This window comes from Balaenoptera musculus, chromosome 1 (genome assembly GCF_009873245.2).
Source record: "Balaenoptera musculus isolate JJ_BM4_2016_0621 chromosome 1, mBalMus1.pri.v3, whole genome shotgun sequence".
Classification (NCBI taxonomy): Eukaryota; Metazoa; Chordata; class Mammalia; order Artiodactyla; family Balaenopteridae; genus Balaenoptera; species Balaenoptera musculus.
Genome location: NC_045785.1, coordinates 107,360,511 through 107,380,012, shown reverse-complemented (window position 1 = coordinate 107,380,012; position 19,502 = coordinate 107,360,511). Strand labels below are relative to the sequence as shown.

At 39.2% G+C, this 19,502-nt stretch overlaps 1 protein-coding gene across 3 annotated transcripts in view; it reads right to left on the bottom strand.

The window, feature by feature from the left end:
* The window catches only part of LOC118896760 (Golgi pH regulator), a 44,351-nt gene extending 25,330 nt beyond the window's left edge, over nucleotides 1-19,021 (bottom strand). For 2 of the 3 annotated variants that reach the window (XM_036855061.1, XM_036855071.1), the window contains exons 1-5: nucleotides 18,788-18,990; nucleotides 10,761-10,820; nucleotides 9,249-9,352; nucleotides 3,009-3,115; nucleotides 1,971-2,072 (exon numbers count right to left, since the gene is read on the bottom strand). In XM_036855061.1, coding sequence (XP_036710956.1) covers nucleotides 1,971-2,072; nucleotides 3,009-3,115; nucleotides 9,249-9,352; nucleotides 10,761-10,820; nucleotides 18,788-18,829 — 415 coding nt within the window. In that variant the 5' untranslated portion in view covers nucleotides 18,830-18,990. Of the gene's footprint in view, nucleotides 1-1,970; nucleotides 2,073-3,008; nucleotides 3,116-9,248; nucleotides 9,353-10,760; nucleotides 10,821-18,787 lie in introns of all 3 variants that reach the window. The other variant, XM_036855052.1, reaches the window with a different exon arrangement.
* Nucleotides 19,022-19,502: the final 481 nt, after the last annotated feature.

The following is a 19,502-nucleotide window of genomic DNA, read 5'->3' as shown; positions in this document are numbered from 1 at the left end:
AATTAACATCTCCTAATGATGGCCAGGAAAGTCTTCTTAGAGGAACTGACAAGAGTTGAATACTAAAAGAATAAATAGGTATTTTCCAGGTAGACAAGAGGTGAAGCATTGTCCAGGCTGATAGAACAGCTCTAGAAACTTCAAGTAATTTGGTAGGACTGGAGGACAGATAGAGAAAGAGAGCAGTCGTCAGGACTTGGAAAGTCTTGTATGACATGATAAGAGTTTGAATGTTTTTGGTATGCTGGTGCTTCTTAACTTTTGGGGACTTATTTAATGTTATGTGAAATTTCAAAATAGCTATTTTTGTTTTAAAAATATACAGTTATTTATGATGTTGCACATGCTTTTAAAAACTGCACATTTCCTCTGACACTCCTGCAGGAGAGTCTTATAACCTCTCTCCCCCAAATCCCTGCTCTAGGCAATGAGTAGACATGGAAGGACTCATGGGAGGTAGGTACGGCAGATTCAAGACACTGGTTCATTAAACATTCATTCCAATGCCTTTCTAGCATGTCTTCTTGTACTGTTAGAATCTGGAAAGCCAAAAGCTCTTTCCCAGATTTCCTTGAAGCTAAGGTTCTGAATGTTACCTAGGTTGCATCATATTCACTTGCCCATGTAAGACCTCAAATACAGAAGTGAATAATGGAGTGGTGACAAAACTTGGGAGCTGGAGCAGCTGAAGCAGTTTCTAATGTCTGGTCCCTGATCATATGTCCTGAGTGGCAGGTGACAACTTTCATGGTTTTTAACTCCCTAATACACTGTAATAAATCACTTTCTGCTTCAAACTAGTTAGAGTAGAATCTGTTTTCTGCTATAAGAACCTTGATAGATAGAGCAGGATAGGGAAATGAAAAGACGTGTATTTTTTAAAAAAATAGCTCCAGTATATGAAAGTTCCAGTATATTTATTACAGGTAGGCTCTAATCTATTTTTTTTAAATCTTTATAGGAAATTTAATTGGTTTTTTTGTTTCGTTTTGTTTTTTGTTTTATTTTTTTTGGCTGTGTTGGGTCTTCGTTGCTGCACGCGGGCTTTCTCTAGTTGTGGTGAGCGGGGGCTATTCTTCATTGCGGTGCGCGGGCTTCTCATTGCGGTGGCTTCTCTTGCTGTGGAGCATGGGCTCTAGGCACGGGGGCTACGTAGTTGCAGCTCGCGGGCTCTAGAGCACAGGCTCAGTAGTTGTGGCCCATGGGCTTAGTTGCTCCGCAGCATGTGGGATCTTCCCGGACCAGAGATCGAACCTGTGTCTCCTGCATTGGCAGGCGGATTCTTAACCACTGTGTCACCAGGGAAGTCCTATTTTATATATATTTTTTGGAGTAGTATTTATTTCTGGAGTAGTTCTAGAAGAACTTGTTAGGTGAGGGATTTTTGTTCATTGTCTTTAGCACAGAAATTAGGGCTATGTCCATGACCTGTTCTTGTATGTAAGATGAACTTTTTTGTGTGAGGAGAAACACTGACTCCTAAAAAGCTTTTCATCTACTAATTGTGTTTTACGTCATTGCTCTTTGTCAAAATACATACATTCCCTAAACAGAATCTTTATTATCACTTAAGCAGGGGCCATTTCTTCTGGGTCACAGACCCCCCCTTTGGGAATCTCATAAAAGCTTATGGATCTCTCACTTCCAAATACACATACAAATACATTCCCATAATTCTGCATAAAATATTAGGAAGTTAAAGTTAAGGATACCTTTCTCTACCCATTACTCCCTTAAAGTTCGTTCACTAACCTAAAGTCAAAACTCCTGCTCTAAAATGATAGAAATCTGTTCCCAAACCAGCATTTGATACCTCCTAGGACGAAAGAAAAATTCAGTTCAAAACCAGACGTTTTTTAGAGAAATAACTTGCTATGTTTCCACTAGTCAATAGTTTTAAAAAATTGATTTTTTTCAAATTAGAAAATTATAAACAACACTTTCCCTCTCCCCACCACATATACACTCACCATGTTTTGGGCTGAGAATGGGAAATGGATCTCCTAGTTTCCAGAAGAAATACATAAAGGTCAACCATAACAGACAGGAAAAAAGCAGTCGCTGTTTATGCACTAAGAAAGAGGAGACAAGGTGAAATAGATATATGTTAAAGAGCTTTCTCTACATAAGTTTATGGGATCATGCTAATTAATATTTGGCTGGCTTGCTCACTTGGCAAATGAATGATGGAACAATATAAGTTTTAGAAATTGTTTTCTAAACCTCTTACCATCATAAGAGAAATCTGGCTGAAATTAAGATGTGGGTTGAGTTAGGGGAGACTTTTTTTTTTAAGAATGCAAGAAGTCTTGGGCTTCCCTGGTGGCGCAGTGGTTAAGAATCTGCCTGCCAATGCAGGAGACACGGGCTCGAGCCCTGGTCCAGGAAGATCCCACATGCTGCGAAGCAACTAAGCCTGTGCACCACAACTACTGAGCCTGTGCTCTAGAGCCCGTGAGCCACAACTACTGAGCTCTTGCGCCACAACTACTGAAGCCTGCGCGCCCTAGAGTCCGTGCTCTGCAACAAGAGAAGCCACCGCAATGAGAAGCCCCTGCACTGCAACAAAGAGTAGCCCTCTCTCCCTGCAACTAGAGAAAGCCTGCGTGCAGCAACGAAGACCCAATGCAGCCAAAAATAAATAAATAAATAAATTTAAAAAAAAGAATGCAAGAAGTCTTTTAAAATGACAGTTAAAGGGGGGAAAAAGGTCACTTTCTGATAAAGTACTAATAACAATTCCCAGTACAAATCAGAAAGTACAAATAGTACCCTGCATGGAAAAATGAAAGGAAAGATATTATAGTAGAAACAAATAAAGCTGTGGCAGGACAAATAACCTAATCATTCATTCAGTATTTATTTTGTACCAATCTTTTAAAGATGCTGTGTATGAGATGCCCTCAAACAACAGTAGCTACTGAAAGTAATATAGAAATGAAGCTCTCTACAGCCTCAATCCCTAAGAATACTCATCTTATGTGCTGACATGAGGGTAAAATACTCACATAGTCGGATGTTGCTCACAATAAAATAGCCAATGTAAAAAGGCACCATGAAAACCAGGATCAACAGAATTACACACAGGTTCATTTTCCAGTGAAAATAACGGGAGCTGAAACAAATGTCAAAGAATATCACTAGGAGGGGAAGAGGGCAGCTACTTTCACTCTCTTTAGTCTTCCAAAGGATCTCTTGCTCTCTGAACTCAATACTGAATATATCCCATCTAATTAGTCAACTAGGTTGTCACTATCTGCTCATTTATAGAGATTAAAAAATACAAAGTTCTGAAAGGTATATATGGCCATCTTAACCTCCTAAGAATTTTACTTATTAAAATGAGAATGTTAATGCTCTAGTTATATTCATAGACAATGTATAATAACATTTATCAATATATATTATTGGTAGAATGACTTGTTTCACTTACCACTGGGAGTCCTATTTCAATATGAGTTAAAAGAAAATAAATGTTAATAATAATATGTGTTATAAAGACACATAAATACTTCTTCTGTACCCTCAGTAGAAACATCTGATTTGCATGACCACTTTTACTACTGCTTATAAAATATATTTTACTTATTGATTAAAATATTTTTAGGGCTTTTTCTTTTTATAACAATTTATTGAGACATAATTCAGTTTAAATTGTACAATATAATGGTTTTTAGTATATTCACATCATTGTGCAACCATCACTACAATCAATTTTAGAACATTTTTCTCACTCCATGATGAAACCCAGTACCCATTAGCAATCACTCCCCTTTCCTTTCAACCTCCCCAGCCCTAGGAAACCACCAATATACTCTCTGTCTCTATGGACTTACATATTCTGGACATTTCATGTATGCAGAATCATGTAATATGTGATCTTTTGTGACTGACTTCTTTAACTTAGCATAATGTTTTCAAGGTTCAACAATGTGTAGCATCTATCGATACTTCATTCCTTTTTATGGCTGAATAATATTCATACCATTGTATGAATATGCCACATTTTGTTTATCCATTCATTAGTTGGTGAACATTTGGATTGTTCTACTTTTTAGCTATTATGAATAGCAATGCTATAAATATTCATATAGAAGTTTTTTGTGTAGACATGTTTTAATTTCTCTTTAGGTATCTACCAGGGAGTGGAATTGTTGGGTCATATAATAACTCTATATTTAATTTTTTGAAGGCTGCCATTATTTTGCAAAGTGGCTGTATCATTTACCTTTTACCCATAGCAAATGAGGGTTCCAATTTCTCCACAGCCTCGTCAACACTTGTTATTGTCTTTTTGATTATAGCCATCCTAGTGGGTGTCAAGCGGTATCACACTGTGGTTTTGATTTGCATTTCCCTGATGGCTAAAGATGTTGAGCATCTTTTCATGTGCTTATTGTCCATTTGCATATCTTATTTGGAGAAATGCCTATTTAGATCCTTTGTCCATTTTTTAATTGTGATATTTGTCTTTCTATTATTGAGTTGTAAGAGTTCTTTATATATTCTAGATAGAAGTCCCATAGCAGATTCATGATTTACGAAAATTTTCTCCAATTTGTGGGATATCTGTTCACTTTCTCGATGGTGTCAAGTTTATTGATTTTAAACTTACTTAAGACTAGGTCTTGTTTCAAAAAAGGTTAAGTGGTTTATGAGTACATATAAAATACAGGATGATGAAATAATCTATAAGGAAATAAGAAAGGAAGGAAAAACAGTGGCAAAATATAGGTAGACTATCAGGCCAGGCCTGATGGTTATTATGAAAATGCTCACCATAAAGTTCTAGAAACTCGCTACAGGTGGGTCATAAATTTAGCTTTACGTTTTCTAATAGTCAATGTAAAATAGAAAAATTGATCAGTTAGATAAACCATAGTGTATGTAAGAAAAACAAATTACATAAAGTAAGCATAATTATTACTGATTTATTATTACTGAATTATTACCATGATCATATTGAAATTTCTCCAAAGATTTCATAAAGAAGAAAATATGAGGGCAATTAACAATATTCTTCACAACATCCTTTCAAGAGAAACACTGATGAGTTTCAGAGGGCTATTTCTTACTGCTTACTCCTTAGTGTAGATGGCAGGAATCATAAAACAAAGAGCTATTCAGTAAAGGCTACCCTACAGAGAACCAATACCATTTGGTTTAGATAAACTGACAGCTTTTGCTCATCTGGATTACCCACTTTTGAGCATCTAGAGAAACAAACAATATGCACATCCTCCAGGCAATCATACTTAGTAGTTCAGCTAAGTTTCTGAAAGATACTGGGAGGCAGTGGGTTTGAAATGACAAGTGTAATCCATATTGCCAATTAAAAGCAAACCATATATTTTAACTGTCATTTGAGCTGAGGGTAAAGTGACATTCTCTAGAGAAAATTAAGGATACCAACAAGATTACATATTTGAATAGGAGGCTATACCACTTCTGTTTAGAGAGGAGTCAAAAGAATACTCTTGGTCAGGTCCAAGATTTTCCTTTGAAAAGTATTCTGAATAGTCAATGCACAGGTAATAATATATGATCACGGTCCATAATTCTGTTACATAGTAGGACCAAATGTTAGTATGAAAAAATAGGTATAACTGAAGACATGTCTCAGCCTACCCAATCCCCCAAAAAGCACCTGAAGAAGAACCAGATTTTAGCAATGCTACTTCCATACTCTTTAAGTTAAGCTATTTGAGGAATATAAATCCAAGTAACTGAGTGAGGTGTCTTACTATATGGGATTGTTAATTATAAATGAGTCAAAAGTTGGGGGACATCAGCTACCAAAAACAATAATTTTGGTTTTAGACTATTTGAGTCATAGTCCTTTCTACACTACTTAGATCACTACTTATGGCCAGCCAGGCACCTGTTTTTTTTTTTTTTTTTTTAATTAATTTATTTATTTTTAGCTGTGTTGGGTCTTCGTTTCTGTGCGAGGGCTTTCTCTAGTTCCGGCGAGCGGGGGCCACTCTTCATCGCGGTGCACGGGCCTCTCACTATCGAGGCCTCTCTTTGTTGCGGAGCACGGGCTCCAGACGTGCAGGCTCAGTAGTTGTGGCTCATGGGCCCAGTTACTCTGCAGCATGTGGGATCTTCCCAGACCAGGGCTCGAACCCGTGTCCCCTGCATTGGCAGGCAGATTCTCAACCACTGCGCCACCGGGGAAGCCCCAGGCACCTGTTTTTATAAATGAAGTTTTACTGGAACACAGTCACACCCATTTGATTACATATTGCCTATGGCTGCTTTGGCTCTACAACAGCAGGGCTGAGTAGTTGCAATAGAAACGGTGTGGCCCACAAAGCCTAAAATATTTACTATCTGGCTCTTTACAGGAAAGGTTGCTGACCTCTGCTTAGATATCAGTAAAACTTCCAGGTTGTGATAATAAATTTTTTTTTCTAGTTTTATTGAGAAATAACTGACATAGACCACTGTATAAGCTTAAGGTGTCTAGAATGATGGTTTGACTTACATATGCTGTGAAATGATTACAAAAGGTTTAGTTAACATCATTCTCTCATATAGATACAAGAAAAAAAATCTCCTTGTGATAAGAACTCTTAGGATTTACTCTCTTAAATCTCCTATATATTACACAGCAGTGTTCTAGAACTTATTTATCTTATAACTGGAAATTTGCACCTTTTGACCACCTTCCTCCAATTCCCCCTCCTCAAACCCCCCACCTCTCGCAACTACCAATCTGATCTCTTTTTCTATGAGTTTGGTGTTCTTATTTTTGTTTTTAGGTTCCACATATAAGTGAAATCATACAGTATTTGTCTTTCTCTGTCTGACTTATTTCACTTAGCGTAATGCCTTCAAGGTCCATCATGTTGTCACAAATGGTAGGATTTCTTCATTTTTTATGATTGAATAATATTCCATTGTATATACATTCCACACTTTATCCATTCATCCTCTGATGGACACTTAGGTTGTTTCCATATCTTGGCTATTGTAAATAATGTTGCTATGAACATGGGGTGCAGATACTCTTTTGAATCAGTGTTTTCATTTCCTTTGGATATATTTCCAGAAGTGGAATTGCTGGGTCATATGGTAGTTCTATTTTCAATTTTTTGAGGAGCCTCCACACTGTTTTCCATGGCGGCTATATCAATTTACAATCCCAGCAGCAGTGCACAAGGGTTCCCTTTTCTCCACATCCACACCACTATTTGTTATCTTTTGTCTTCTTTTAAAAAAAATTTTTGAAAAATTTATTTATTTATTTATTTTGGCTGTGTTGGGTCTTTGCTGCTGCGCGTGGGCTTTCTCTAGTTGCGGTGAGAGGGGGCTACTCTTCATTGCAGTGCGTGGGCTTCTCATTGCAGTGGCTTCTCTTGTTGCGGAGCATGAGCTCTAGGCACACAGGCTTCAGTAGTTGTGGCATGCAGGCTCAGTAGTTGTGGCTCACAGGCTCTAGAGCACAGGCTCAGTAGTTGTGGCGCACTGGCTTAGTTGCTCCATGGCATGTGGGATCTTCCTGGACCAGGGCTTGAACCCATGTCCCCTGCATTGGCAGGCGGATTCTTAACCACTGTGCCACCAGGGAAGCCCTCTTTTGTCTTTTTGACGTAGCCACTCTAACGGATCTGAGGTGTGGTTTTACTGTTTTCATTGTGGTTTTAATTTGCATCTCCCTAATGACTGGTAATGCTGAGCATTTTTTCATGTACCTGTTGGCCTGTAAATCTTCTTTGGAAAAATGTCTATTCAGGTCCTTTGCCCATTTTTAAATTGGATTATTTGGTTTTTTTGCTATTGAGTTATGTGAGTCCTTTATATGCTTTGGATATTAACCCCATATCAGACACATGGTTTGCAAATGTTTTTTCCCATTCCAAAGGTTGCCTTTTCACCTTGTTGATGGTTCCTTTTGCTGTGCAGAAGCTTTTTAGTTATATATAGTCCCATCTGTTTGTTTTTGATGTTGTTTGTGCTTTATGTGTGATTTCCAAAAAAATCGTTACCAAGACCCATGTCAAGGAGTTTTTTTACTATATTTTCTTCTAGGAGTTCCATGGTTTCAGGTCTCACATTTAAGTCTTTAATCCATTTCGAGTTAATTTTTGAGAGTAATGTAAGATAGGGGTCAAGTTTCATTCTATTACATGTGAATATCCAATTTTCCCACCATCATTTATTGAAGAGACTATCTTTTCTCCATTGAGTATTCTTGCCTCCCTTGTCAAATAGTTGACTGTATATGCTTTGGTTTATTTCTGGGCTCTTAAATAAAATTTAATAACTAGCATGTCTTGATGGTCATAGGATCTGTATCTAGCTCATCCAAGAAAGGTTTGGATTATTAAAGAACAAGTTTAAAAGCAGCTGAGTCAGAACATATTCCTGTTTTCCCATACTACAAGTTCTTAATTTATCTATCAAGAGACCATAATTATCAACTCTGATTCTCAAAAAAGGAATTTGAGGATATAATCTCTCTGTAAGTCTCAAGTATCAGAGGTCTATAATGAGTTATACAGCTTAGCTCAGCATTGATTCCTGACTACAGAGACAATGCCACTTTATTCTTAAAAGACTTTTCCATGTAGTGATAAAAAAGTACAAGATTCTATATAGAATAGCTGATGTTCTCTACACACAAACATGGGCCCCCAAAAAACTCAAGCTTGCAGTTTAACAAGCAAGAAATATTTTGGATAGACTGTTCAATAAACTAAACAGGTCTGTTATTTGGAGGAGGACAGGAGATGCTTTTAAAAAATGCTTTAAAGAACACTCTAAGTTCAGTCAGACTTGAACATGCCTATGAAATCAACAAAATTAACTCGATTAGTAAGAACTGGAGTTCAGTCTTCATAGAAGCCCTTAACTAGCTCTGAGAAATTCCGATCTTTTCAGGTAGAGATTTTTCAATCAGCAGGACAACGTGAAGGGCTCTTACTGGGATTCAATCAGAGAGCAGCCTGAGAAAAATAAAACTTCTCAGAGTGAAGCCTGGGACCTAGGGTCTCACAGCCTCAGTCTCAATTAGTACTTCAGAACTAATGCTCAGACTTGTTTTCCTGCTATTTCATAATCTTTGTCAAGCCAGTTACTAGGTGCCAGGGACCTGTATTTGCTATGATTATTACAGTTACTGAGACTAAACTAACCACGTGGTGGATTTTTTTCAGATATGGGATCCCAGTAAATCTTCCACCATAAAGAAAGTAACATAGGTCTCTTTAAGAGGAGAGCTAATTAGTACTTTTACTCACCTGCTATTCAATACTCCTAAGATTTCAAAGATGATGAGCTCAAACATGGTGCAAGAAAATGCAAAAGTCACAGAGAAGATCACCTGTACCACATACTGACGCACCTGTTAAAAGTCAAATAGAGACTAAAAGTCATTTCCTTGTGTGAAATATTGAGTTGATAACCTTCTGGTTACAAGTCAGAAAACTTATATTAAGGAAATTCTCAAGTTATTAGAAACAGGGCCATGACAGTAACTTGTCTGGAGCTAAAGAAATAGATGAAAGTAGGTAGTACTTCTAATTCATGGGTCACTATTATCATCCTCCTCCTGTGGATGAAAAATTTAAAGCACAAGAAGATGAAGTGACAGGGTCAGAAGTAGCATTTAGAATTCCTGATGCACACTGACAAAAAAAAATTACAGATTTATATATACAGGTTAGTGCTAAAAGGCTTTCTTCAACATTCTGCAGACCTTGGACCAGTTTTAGAACCTCCCCAAGGAGGCCTTAAAGTATTGAGCAGAACAGAATCTCTGGAATTCTGGGCTCTTTCAGACAACAACTCAAACTCCCTGGGGAAGTTTAATGGAGAACATACTAGAAATGACCCCAGATTGTCCATAACCATTGAGCTTATTACTAAATGAGAAAGATTAATTAGGAAATGTCCCGTGCAGGCTGTTGTCTTTCTGAATTCAAGGCTTAAGATACGAATCGAACCAGCCTTAGAATTTGGTATTAACTTAGGATGTAGAATTGGTAATTAACACTGAAGGCCAGATACCAAATGAATGAGCACATTTATGAGACATTATAAGTTAAATTCTCTCCCAAGGAATAACTATCTGCTATTGGTATATATACTGATATGACTAAGGCATGATATTTCTTGATCCTGGCTTCTGGGCTATACACGACTTGCCTAAAAAAAAAAAAAAATCAACTAAGCTTAATTATATTCTCCAATTTAAGAATTATATAGTGGCAAAAACTTCCCATCTTGGGAGTGAATATGATTTTTCTTTTTTTTTTTTGACCATCACAGGTCATGGAAGTTCAAGCATAACTCATTTTGTTTTTAATTGAAGTATAGCTGATTTACAATGTTTCAGGTGTACAGCTGATTCATATATATATATATATATACGTTTTCAGATTCCTTTCCATTATAGGTTATTACAAGATACTGACTATAGTTCCCTGTGCTCTACAGTAGGTCTTTGTTGTTTATCTACTTTATATATAGTAGTGTGTATATCTGTTAAAACCAAACTCCCAGTTTACCCCCCCAACCCCCCACTTTCCCCTTTGGTAACCGTGAGTTTGTTTTCTACGTCTGTGAGTCTACTTCTGTTTTGTAAATAAGTTCACTTGTGTCATTTTCTTTAGATTTCACATATAAGTGATATCATATGATATTTGTCTTTCTTGAACATGATTTTTCTTTAATGGAGGTATTTTTCTTGTCTCATTTAAAACAATCTAAATTCATATAATACTAGCAAAATCAAAATGATCTCTTCTCACCTCGTAGTCCTTAAACAGTTGTCGCATGAAAAAAAGCCACCCAAATCCAAAGAAAAGTATCTGGAGGAGAAAGAAGATAGAAGGTCAATATACATAATCTTTTGAGAAATGCCTTCTACAGACTATTTTACGATAAAAGGTCGCCTAACTAAATAGCTTATTTCAGAGATTAAAGACGACATCCACCCATATAAGATCTACTTATTAAAGTCCTCAACACTGGGACTAGATGTTGAAATGCTCTTCAATTTTTGAAATTATCCTTGTTTAAGTTAGACAAAAAATTAAAGTATATATTTTCCCTGTAATCTTATGATAATCATTTTATGAGCCAGAGAAATTAGCAAATAAAAAAGGAGTCACTGAAACTTGCTTCTTACAGATGATTCCTGCTTGCAAGTATTTAGAAAAACAAAACAAAACAACTTCAAGGAAAAGGAGTTTTTTAAAAGATTTTTTTAAAAAAGGAAAGTAGTAGAAAGAGTGATATTTTCTATATGTTTTCCTTCATGGACCTTTCTCAGATTCTCCACCATCTTGCCTAATCCACTAAAGTGGTTTCCATCTCAGTATAAAGCCAAAAGATTGCAGGATCTCACTCTGTCAGTTTTAGTTCAAGCTGGCATCAGAGACAGTAGCCACATGACAGCTCTGTTCAGCGTTCTAAAGCTCATTTGTTTTCCACTGGCAAATAGAACTTTCTCTACATACACACACTCTGACACAACTCCTCTTTTCTTCTTATATTGGCTAGGAACTTTATCGAAGAATAACATTCTTTTTTTTTTTTTAAATTATAGTTGCTTTACAATGGTGTGTTAGTTTCTGGTGTACAGCAAAATGGTTCAGTTATACATATATATATATATTCTTTTTCATATTCTTTTCCATTATGGCTTATTACAGAATATTGAATATGGTTCCCTGTGCTATCCAGTAGGACCTTGTTTACTTTATATACATATAATAGTTTGTATCTGTTAATCCCAAACTCCTAATTTATCCCTCCCCCACCCCTTTTCCCCTTTGGTCACCATAATTTTGTTTTCTATGTCTGTGAGTCTGTTTCTGTTTCATAAAAAAGTTCATTTGTGTCATGTTTTAGATTCCACATATAAGTGATATCATATGGTATTTGTCTTTCTCTTTCTGACTTACTTCACTTAGTATGATAATCTCTAGGCCCATCCACTTTGCTGCAAATGGCATTATTTCAGAAAACAAATTCTTGTATGCCTTCCCACTGACTTTAGGAGCAAGTGTGAACTTCTGAGCATGGTTTAGCAGACTCCCCCTCCTCTTGTTGTGTCCCTCCTACCCACCAAATTCATATTTTCAGCCACATGGAACTGCTTTTGCTTTTTTTTTTTTTTTTTTAAAGATTTATTGATTGATTGATTGATTGCTATGTTGGGTCTTTGTTTCTGTGCTAGGGCTTTCTCTAGTTGTGGCAAGCGGGGGCCACTCTTCATCACGGTGCACGGGCCTCTCACTATCGTGGCCTCTCTTGTTGTGGAGCACAGGCTCCAGACGCGCAGGCTCAGTAGTTGTGGCTCACGGGCCCAGTTGCTCCGCGGCATGTGGGATCTTCCCAGACCAGGGCACGAACCTGTGTCCCCTGCATCAGCAGGCAGACTCTCAACCGCTGCGCCACCAGGGAAGCCCTGCTTTTGCTTTTTTAGATACAACATTCTTTCATACCAAGACCTTGGCAGATGTTATCCTTTGATGGGAACTTCTCTCCAGTCCCCTCCCTACTTATCCTACAGATCGTAACTTAATTATTACTACCTCTTGAAGGCCTTCTCTGGCCTCCCAAATACAGGTAACTTGCTCTTTTTATATAATCCTATTCTACCCTGTATTTCCCTTACCAAAGCTCTCACCACACAGTTTTTTAATGTCTAATTTAAATACACGCTTTTTAAAAAGGCATTAGACTGTAAGTTCTGTGAGGATAAGGATCCCGTTTGTCTTGTTAATCTTTGTATCTTCAGCACCCAGCACAACGCCTGGCACACAGCAGGCTCTCCATAAATGTTTGCTGAGTGGATAAATGGTCCACAGTGAAAGATGTTTTGTTCTTCAGGAACATTCAACCTCTATTTTTTGGTAATAACTTCTATGTGCTGTGCTAGGTGCTGGGGACAAAAAGATGAGTAAGATAGTTACTACCCTCAAGGAGGTAGAGTATAGTGGTGAAGACACTAAATAATTATAATGTGAGACATGCACATGATATTGTAAAAGAATATGAAAGAGGGAGACTAAACCAATCTGGCAGGGGGTTAGGACAGATTTTTCTGGGGACGATAATACCTTAGATGAAGGAGGTTTTAATTTAGGGTTAAAACCTGATATCATGTGCAAATTTGGGGGCTGTATGCATTTCTCTAGAGAGAGGTTCCAAGGTATTCACCACACACTCAAAGGTTTCCACCATCCCTAAAATATTAAACAAACAAACACTCTTAAAAGATGAAAAAGAATTAGGCAGGTAAAAGACAGGTAGTGGGGGTAGAAGGACAGGGCTTTCTTTTCAGACAGCAAAGGGCATGAGTAAAGGCACAAAGGTAAGAAATATCAGGTTGGCCCAAAAGTTCCTTCGAGTTTTTCCATAAGATGTTATAAGATGTTACGGAAAGACCCGAACGAACTTTTGGGCCAACCCGATAGTATGGTATATACTGGTAACTACACACGGTTTGGTGCTGCTGGAAGATAAAATTCAAAGAAAGAAGTGGTTAAAAATAAGGCTAAGAGAGGAGGAACAGAGGACTAATGACTGAAAGCCCTGGAGGCCACTGTAAAGAGCTTGGATCATAGTCTGTAGGTGATGAGGAGTTATTTAAGTACAGAAAAGACATGGCTGGGTTTATTTTGTATAGAGCACTATGGTAGCTATTTGAGGGAAACAACACTGTAGAGAAAGAAACATGATAGGAGGTTGTTGCAGCAGTCCCGATGAGAGATGATAAAGGCCTGAATTAAGACATCGGTGGTCAGAGAGGAGGCAACAGGTCTGAGTACTTAGAAGGTAAAATCAGCAGGGAGGAATCAAGGATGACTAGTTTGGGATACAGGATGAAGAGTGACACCACCCACTTTACATAAAGACTACTGCAAGAAAACAAAGGTTTGGGAATGGGGGTGGGAGATAGGACGATGATGGATTCACTTTTAGATGTGCTAAGTGCTTGAGGGCAATCCAAATTGACATAAAAGACAGATTAGGAAGGTAGGGCTGAGATGCACCTAAGAGCTGAAACCACCAAAGAATATGAGATCATCCAGGAATAGTACGTAGAGTGAAGAAGGCAATATGCCAAGAAGAAAACAGTAGAGGGAAGGAATGGGAAGAAGAGACCAGGAAGGAGACAGAGAAGGAACGGTCAGAGAAATAATAGGCACCAGGACACTGTGGTATCCTGAAACCAAGGGAATAGAGTTTAAAGGAGTGTTAAATGAAGCAGAGATGGGCAATAGAACCAGGACTGAAAAATGCTCAAAGGCTTTGGTAACTTGGAGGTCAACGCTGACCTTCGGGAAAACAGTTTGAGTGGAGGCAGCACCCAGACTCTAGTGGGCTGGGGATGCCGGGGGGGGGGGTGGGCGAGCGGCGGGTAAGGCAGTAGAGACAATAAGCACAAATCACCCAAGGGACAGCCAAGAATGAGACAGAGAGAAGACATTAGAGAGTAGCCTAAAGAAGAATGTGGGGTAAAGAGAAAAATTTACAGGCCAAGGGGAAGAAAGCAGTAAAGAGATAAACAAATATGAGAAGGAACTGACAGAACACTGGAGGTGAGTTGATGATGCTATTAATTTATTATTATTAGCAACAGCTACCTTTTACTGACCATGTGGTATATTCCAGGAACTCTAAGTGCTTAGCCTTGCAATCTCATTAATCATGAAAACCAGATAAGGTAGGTTTGATTGTCTTCATTACAGAGAAGGCTGAGGCTTAACAGAAGTTAACCCATTTATAGTAAGTTTCAGAATCAGGATTCAAGCTGAAGTCTGGGTGGCTGACTCCAAAGCTTGTGCTTTTAACCACTTCCCAATAAGCTGCTCCATGATCAAAGGCACAGGTGGAAAACATCGCCTTAAACAGGAGTAAGGGGCACCTTATTTTCTCACATGGGAGGAAAGGAATTGGGAATGGTTGTGGATATAAATAACTGCTTAGATTAAGATGTAGGAAATAGAAGAAGCTCATACCTCTTGGCCTCAGTTTTGTTGATAAAGTAGGAGGCAAGGTGATCTGCTAAGAGTAGGAGAGGCGAAAATGGAAAAGAGAGGTTTGAAAAGAGGGATAAAGACTCAGAGAAATTGTGAGGGGAAGGGAACAAGCAGCTGATTAAAGTCAAGAAAAAAAACGATTCAGTGAGCTAAGGGTGTCCATAAACTTATGGCATTGGCAATCTGCACAGTTGTATGATTTTCTACAGAAGCCTTTAGGCCCCTGAGTTAGTAGTAGACAAACTATAGCAGTGATCTGAGTGTGGACTTTTATATGTAGGTAAAGAAACAAGAGGGTATGAGAAAGTAGCTTGGATCCATGAATCCAGACCGAGTAGAAAAGGAAGAGGGTGAATAGATTAGGAGAAAATACCCCTAGACTACCTGAGAGATCCTTTGGCTGTTATAAATCATTACCAGTGGAGACATTTAAATTTATAGTCTAGAGGCCATATTTAAATGACTTCTGAAGTCATGACTGCAGGTGGAGAAGTTAGAAATTTAGGGAGTAGTGTATATGGTGGAGATGGATGAAAAAAGAATAAAATATTTCACTAAGAGCACTCTGAAATGGGATTTAGACAAGGAAAAGAAAACAAGTGAAATTGATAAGTCTATATGAGGGGGTGGGAAACGGAAGAAAAAGAGAAAAAGATACATACCTTTATATTTCATTGTGTGCTCCTTTCACATTGAAGAAAAGCTTAGGAAGAGTTTTACACAACTAATATGAAAAAAAATACCAGGAGAATTCAAGAAGTCCAAGATTAATATGAATTCTGGCAAGATTACAGAGGATCTAAAAAGCATGCAAAAGGGAAAAGCGATTTCAAACATTTTTGCAAATAAAATAGAAAGTGCACAGCTCTTATTCAAAAAGAATATTTTTGAAATTGTGCAGAGTCTTGACCTTGGGACTTAAGAGTGTACTTTGGAACTGATAAGTCTTATGACTGTAGAGAAGGCTGAAAACAGAGGTTAGATAACAGTTGCTTTTACAAAAAATAACTCCTACATTGAAAATTAGCTACAGATTTGAAAAAAATAGATGGCCATTGGCAGGACAGTTATTAAAGAACTGACAAGAAAAGATCCCTTTCTTGGATCATTTATTTACACTTTTATTTATTTAACAAATATTTATTAGTGTCTAATATGTGCCAGGTCCTAGGGGTAGAATGGCAAACCAGAGAGCATAGACACTGCCTTAAGGAGTTTATAATCTATGGAGGAGATAGACAAGTAATTATGAAACAATGTGATAGTGCTGTTATAAGTGAAGTGGGCAAAGGGTACTAGGAAAACATGTAAAGGGACGTCTAGTCCAGTCTGGAAGAGGTTTTTTGGATATCCATGTTGAGATCTGAAGGCTGAATAGGAGTTAGCCAGGAGAAAGAAGTGGAGGGATATGGGGAAAAGGTCCAGAAAGAGAACAGACTGGTGGAAACCTGGAGGCATGGTAGTAGCATGGCCAGGTTAAGGAACGAAAAGAAGTTTAGTAAGGCTAGTGTGTTATAAATTGAAGTGAGAAATGGTGAGGGCCAAGGCTGACGTGAAGAGGTAAGAGCTGGGTCTCATCATAAGAGACCCCATAAGCCACATTAAGGAAGTGAACTTTATCCTGTGACAATCTCTACACCAGGATGTTGCCTGAGGCAGACCAGCTTCAATATGTGACCTCTGATTTCAGATTTCGTTTCATATAAATCTTTCAGTTCATAGAAAACAGGAAAAATGAGGGGAAGGTGCTTCTAAGGTAATCACACTTCTCCAGAAAGGTGCTTTTTATTAAATATTTACTAGGACTACTGTGTGCCAGAAACTGATCTAGATGCTGGGGAATACAGCAGAAACAAGACAGAGAGTATCCTGGACCTCATGGAGTTTACATCTAACAAACACAAACTAACAAGTGATAGATATGAAGAAGGAACTAAAACTGGGACATGAGACAGAAGGTGGCTGGAATGGAGGCTACCTTGACTGGGGGTAGGGCATCAGGTAAAGCCTCCCCAAAGTGACATTTTTACTGATACCTAAATGATGATGAAGTAGCCACATAAATATATGGACAGAGAACAATTCCACGCAAAGGATTCTTCGGGTCTTAGTTCCTCACTTGTAAAGAGCAGGTTTGAGAATTAAATTTAATATTGCATGTGAATGCGTGTGTGAAAGTTAAAGTATTATATGGCATACAAGACCAGAAAGCCACTTTCTTGGTTCAACTTGTCAATCAATTATATCCACGTTAAAAATGGTTATAACCATCTCAGTGGTTATAATGTAACGCCAATTTCCTCATGACATTCTTATTTTTATTCTGAGTGAAAAAAATGCTACTTAAATATTGTCATTTTTCTTGAGTTGGTACTAGGGCTAAAAATAACCCGGAGTTGTCATAAAGGGCAACAGGAAGCCTTGGAAAAGTTAGAAAAGCAAGAGAATTACATGTCCAGATTTTTGTACATTGATGCATTTGAATATTACGCAGCCAATAAAAACTATAGTTATGAAAACTTATAAAGAATGGTAATTTTAAAAACAAAGAATTTATCATATCAGGATGTTCCTTGTTTCATGCTCTCTAAAATGTTTTAATAAAAGGTTTTCAAGAAACAAGGACAATGCTCCACTCTGAAGACAGAAGCATTAGGATAAAGCAATACAAAAACAGAAAAAAAAAACCCCCTAAGATTTAGTTTACTTTAAACCCCCAGAAGGAACTGTTTCTGTCATATGCCACTTGAAAAAAAAGAACAATTAAGAAAGAATACTTTAAATTACTGGAAAAATGGGGGGGGGGGTAGAGGGAAGATCAGTAATTAGGTAGTCTGAGCTTCTACAAATTTTAACAGTTGGCCAACAAATATTTATTGAGTGCTCGCACTTGGAGGGAGGATAGAGCTATGAAGAATTTATCTCAAAAAATAAATTCATAAACAAATACATAAATGATATCAGTGCTATGATAAATGCTGTGAAGAAAATAAAACAGAGTAACTCAACGAACTGACATGGTAAAAGCAAAAGGCTCACTAGACGAAGTTTCTATAGAGCAGGGACAAGTCAGTGTCTTATTTTAGGTTTGTATCCTCAGAACTTTATATAATGCTCGATAAAAGTTTGCTGACTGTACGAATGAATGAAGGTGGCCAATCGGGAAGGAAAGAGGGTTAGAAAAAGATCCGAAAGCGTGGGCAGCAAATAGAGGATGAAGGATGGAGGTGTTACTGTACAAGCGAAACCTGATACTTATTAGATCTCTGAAGTGACGGCGGCAAATTTCTCCGCATCCTGATTCAGGATTTGACAGCTAAACCAGCAAAGCCCTCACGTGTCCCCAGGAGCCAGCAGGGATTGGCGAGTCGAGCCCTCCGCGCCCGGAACCACACTCTTCCCTAATCCATGAATCAGCGGCGCAGTCCAGAGCTTCGGGGCACTTTGGGGTCAGCTCCCTTCTCATGGCACCCGCTCTGAGCGCTAACGCCACCTGACCTCTCCCAAAAGTGGACGGAAAACCTGGGGGTGGGGTGGGGTGAGGAGAAATGGAAGCTGGGCGGGGGGCGCGGACCGCCGCAGGACGCCTCCTGACAGCTAGGGGGCAGGGAACCGGACGCAGCAAATCCCACACCCTCCCCGAGCTCTGGGCACGGCTGAGGCGGGTACTGGCCGCGGGCGAGAAGACCGAGACCCCGGGCCAGCCCGCATCGCTGAGGCCCGGAGCAGACGACTCGGGAAAGGGAGGCTGAGGGGTCCTGGGGCGGAACGCCGTGGCTCACCTGGGAGGTAATCATGATGCTGGAGTCGATCAGGAAACTCATGGCGAAGTATAAGGAGGGCTCGTGCCTCCACTTCCCACTCCCCGAGGCCACAGCACGCTCTGACCACGGGCCCCCTCACACCGGCAACCGTCGCCCGCGGGCCACTGCCAGGACCTCTGCTCGCCAGCCCGACGCCATCAAGCTGCGCCCCAGCCAGCCAATCAGCAGCTACGTCCAGCGTTTCCCGCCTCGGGCTAGGAGTGGGCGGGTGCTGAGGAGCTGAGGGCCAGGGGCGGGGCCAGGGAGGGGCCGCTCTGGGGGCGGGGCTTAATTAGAGGTGGCCTGGCTAAAAGGGGCGGGATACAACAATGTGGTCTGAAAATTCAAAAGCACATGTATTGGGCTTCCCTGGTGCACAATGGTTAAGAATCCACCTGCCAATGCAGGGAACACGGGTTTGAGCCCTGGTCCAGGAAGATCCCACATGCTGCGAAGCAGTTAAGCCCGTGCACCACAACTACTAAGGCTGTGCTCTACAGCCCGTGGTCCGTAACAAGAAAAGCCACCGCAATGAGAAGCCCGCGCACCGCAGCGAAGAGTAGCCCCCACTCACTGCAACGAGAGAAAGCCCGTGCACAGCAACAAAGACCCAACGCAGCCAAAAATAAATAAATAAATAAATGTTAAAAAAAAGCACATGTATTGCAAGGTAGCATTTCCATTTCTGAGGCTA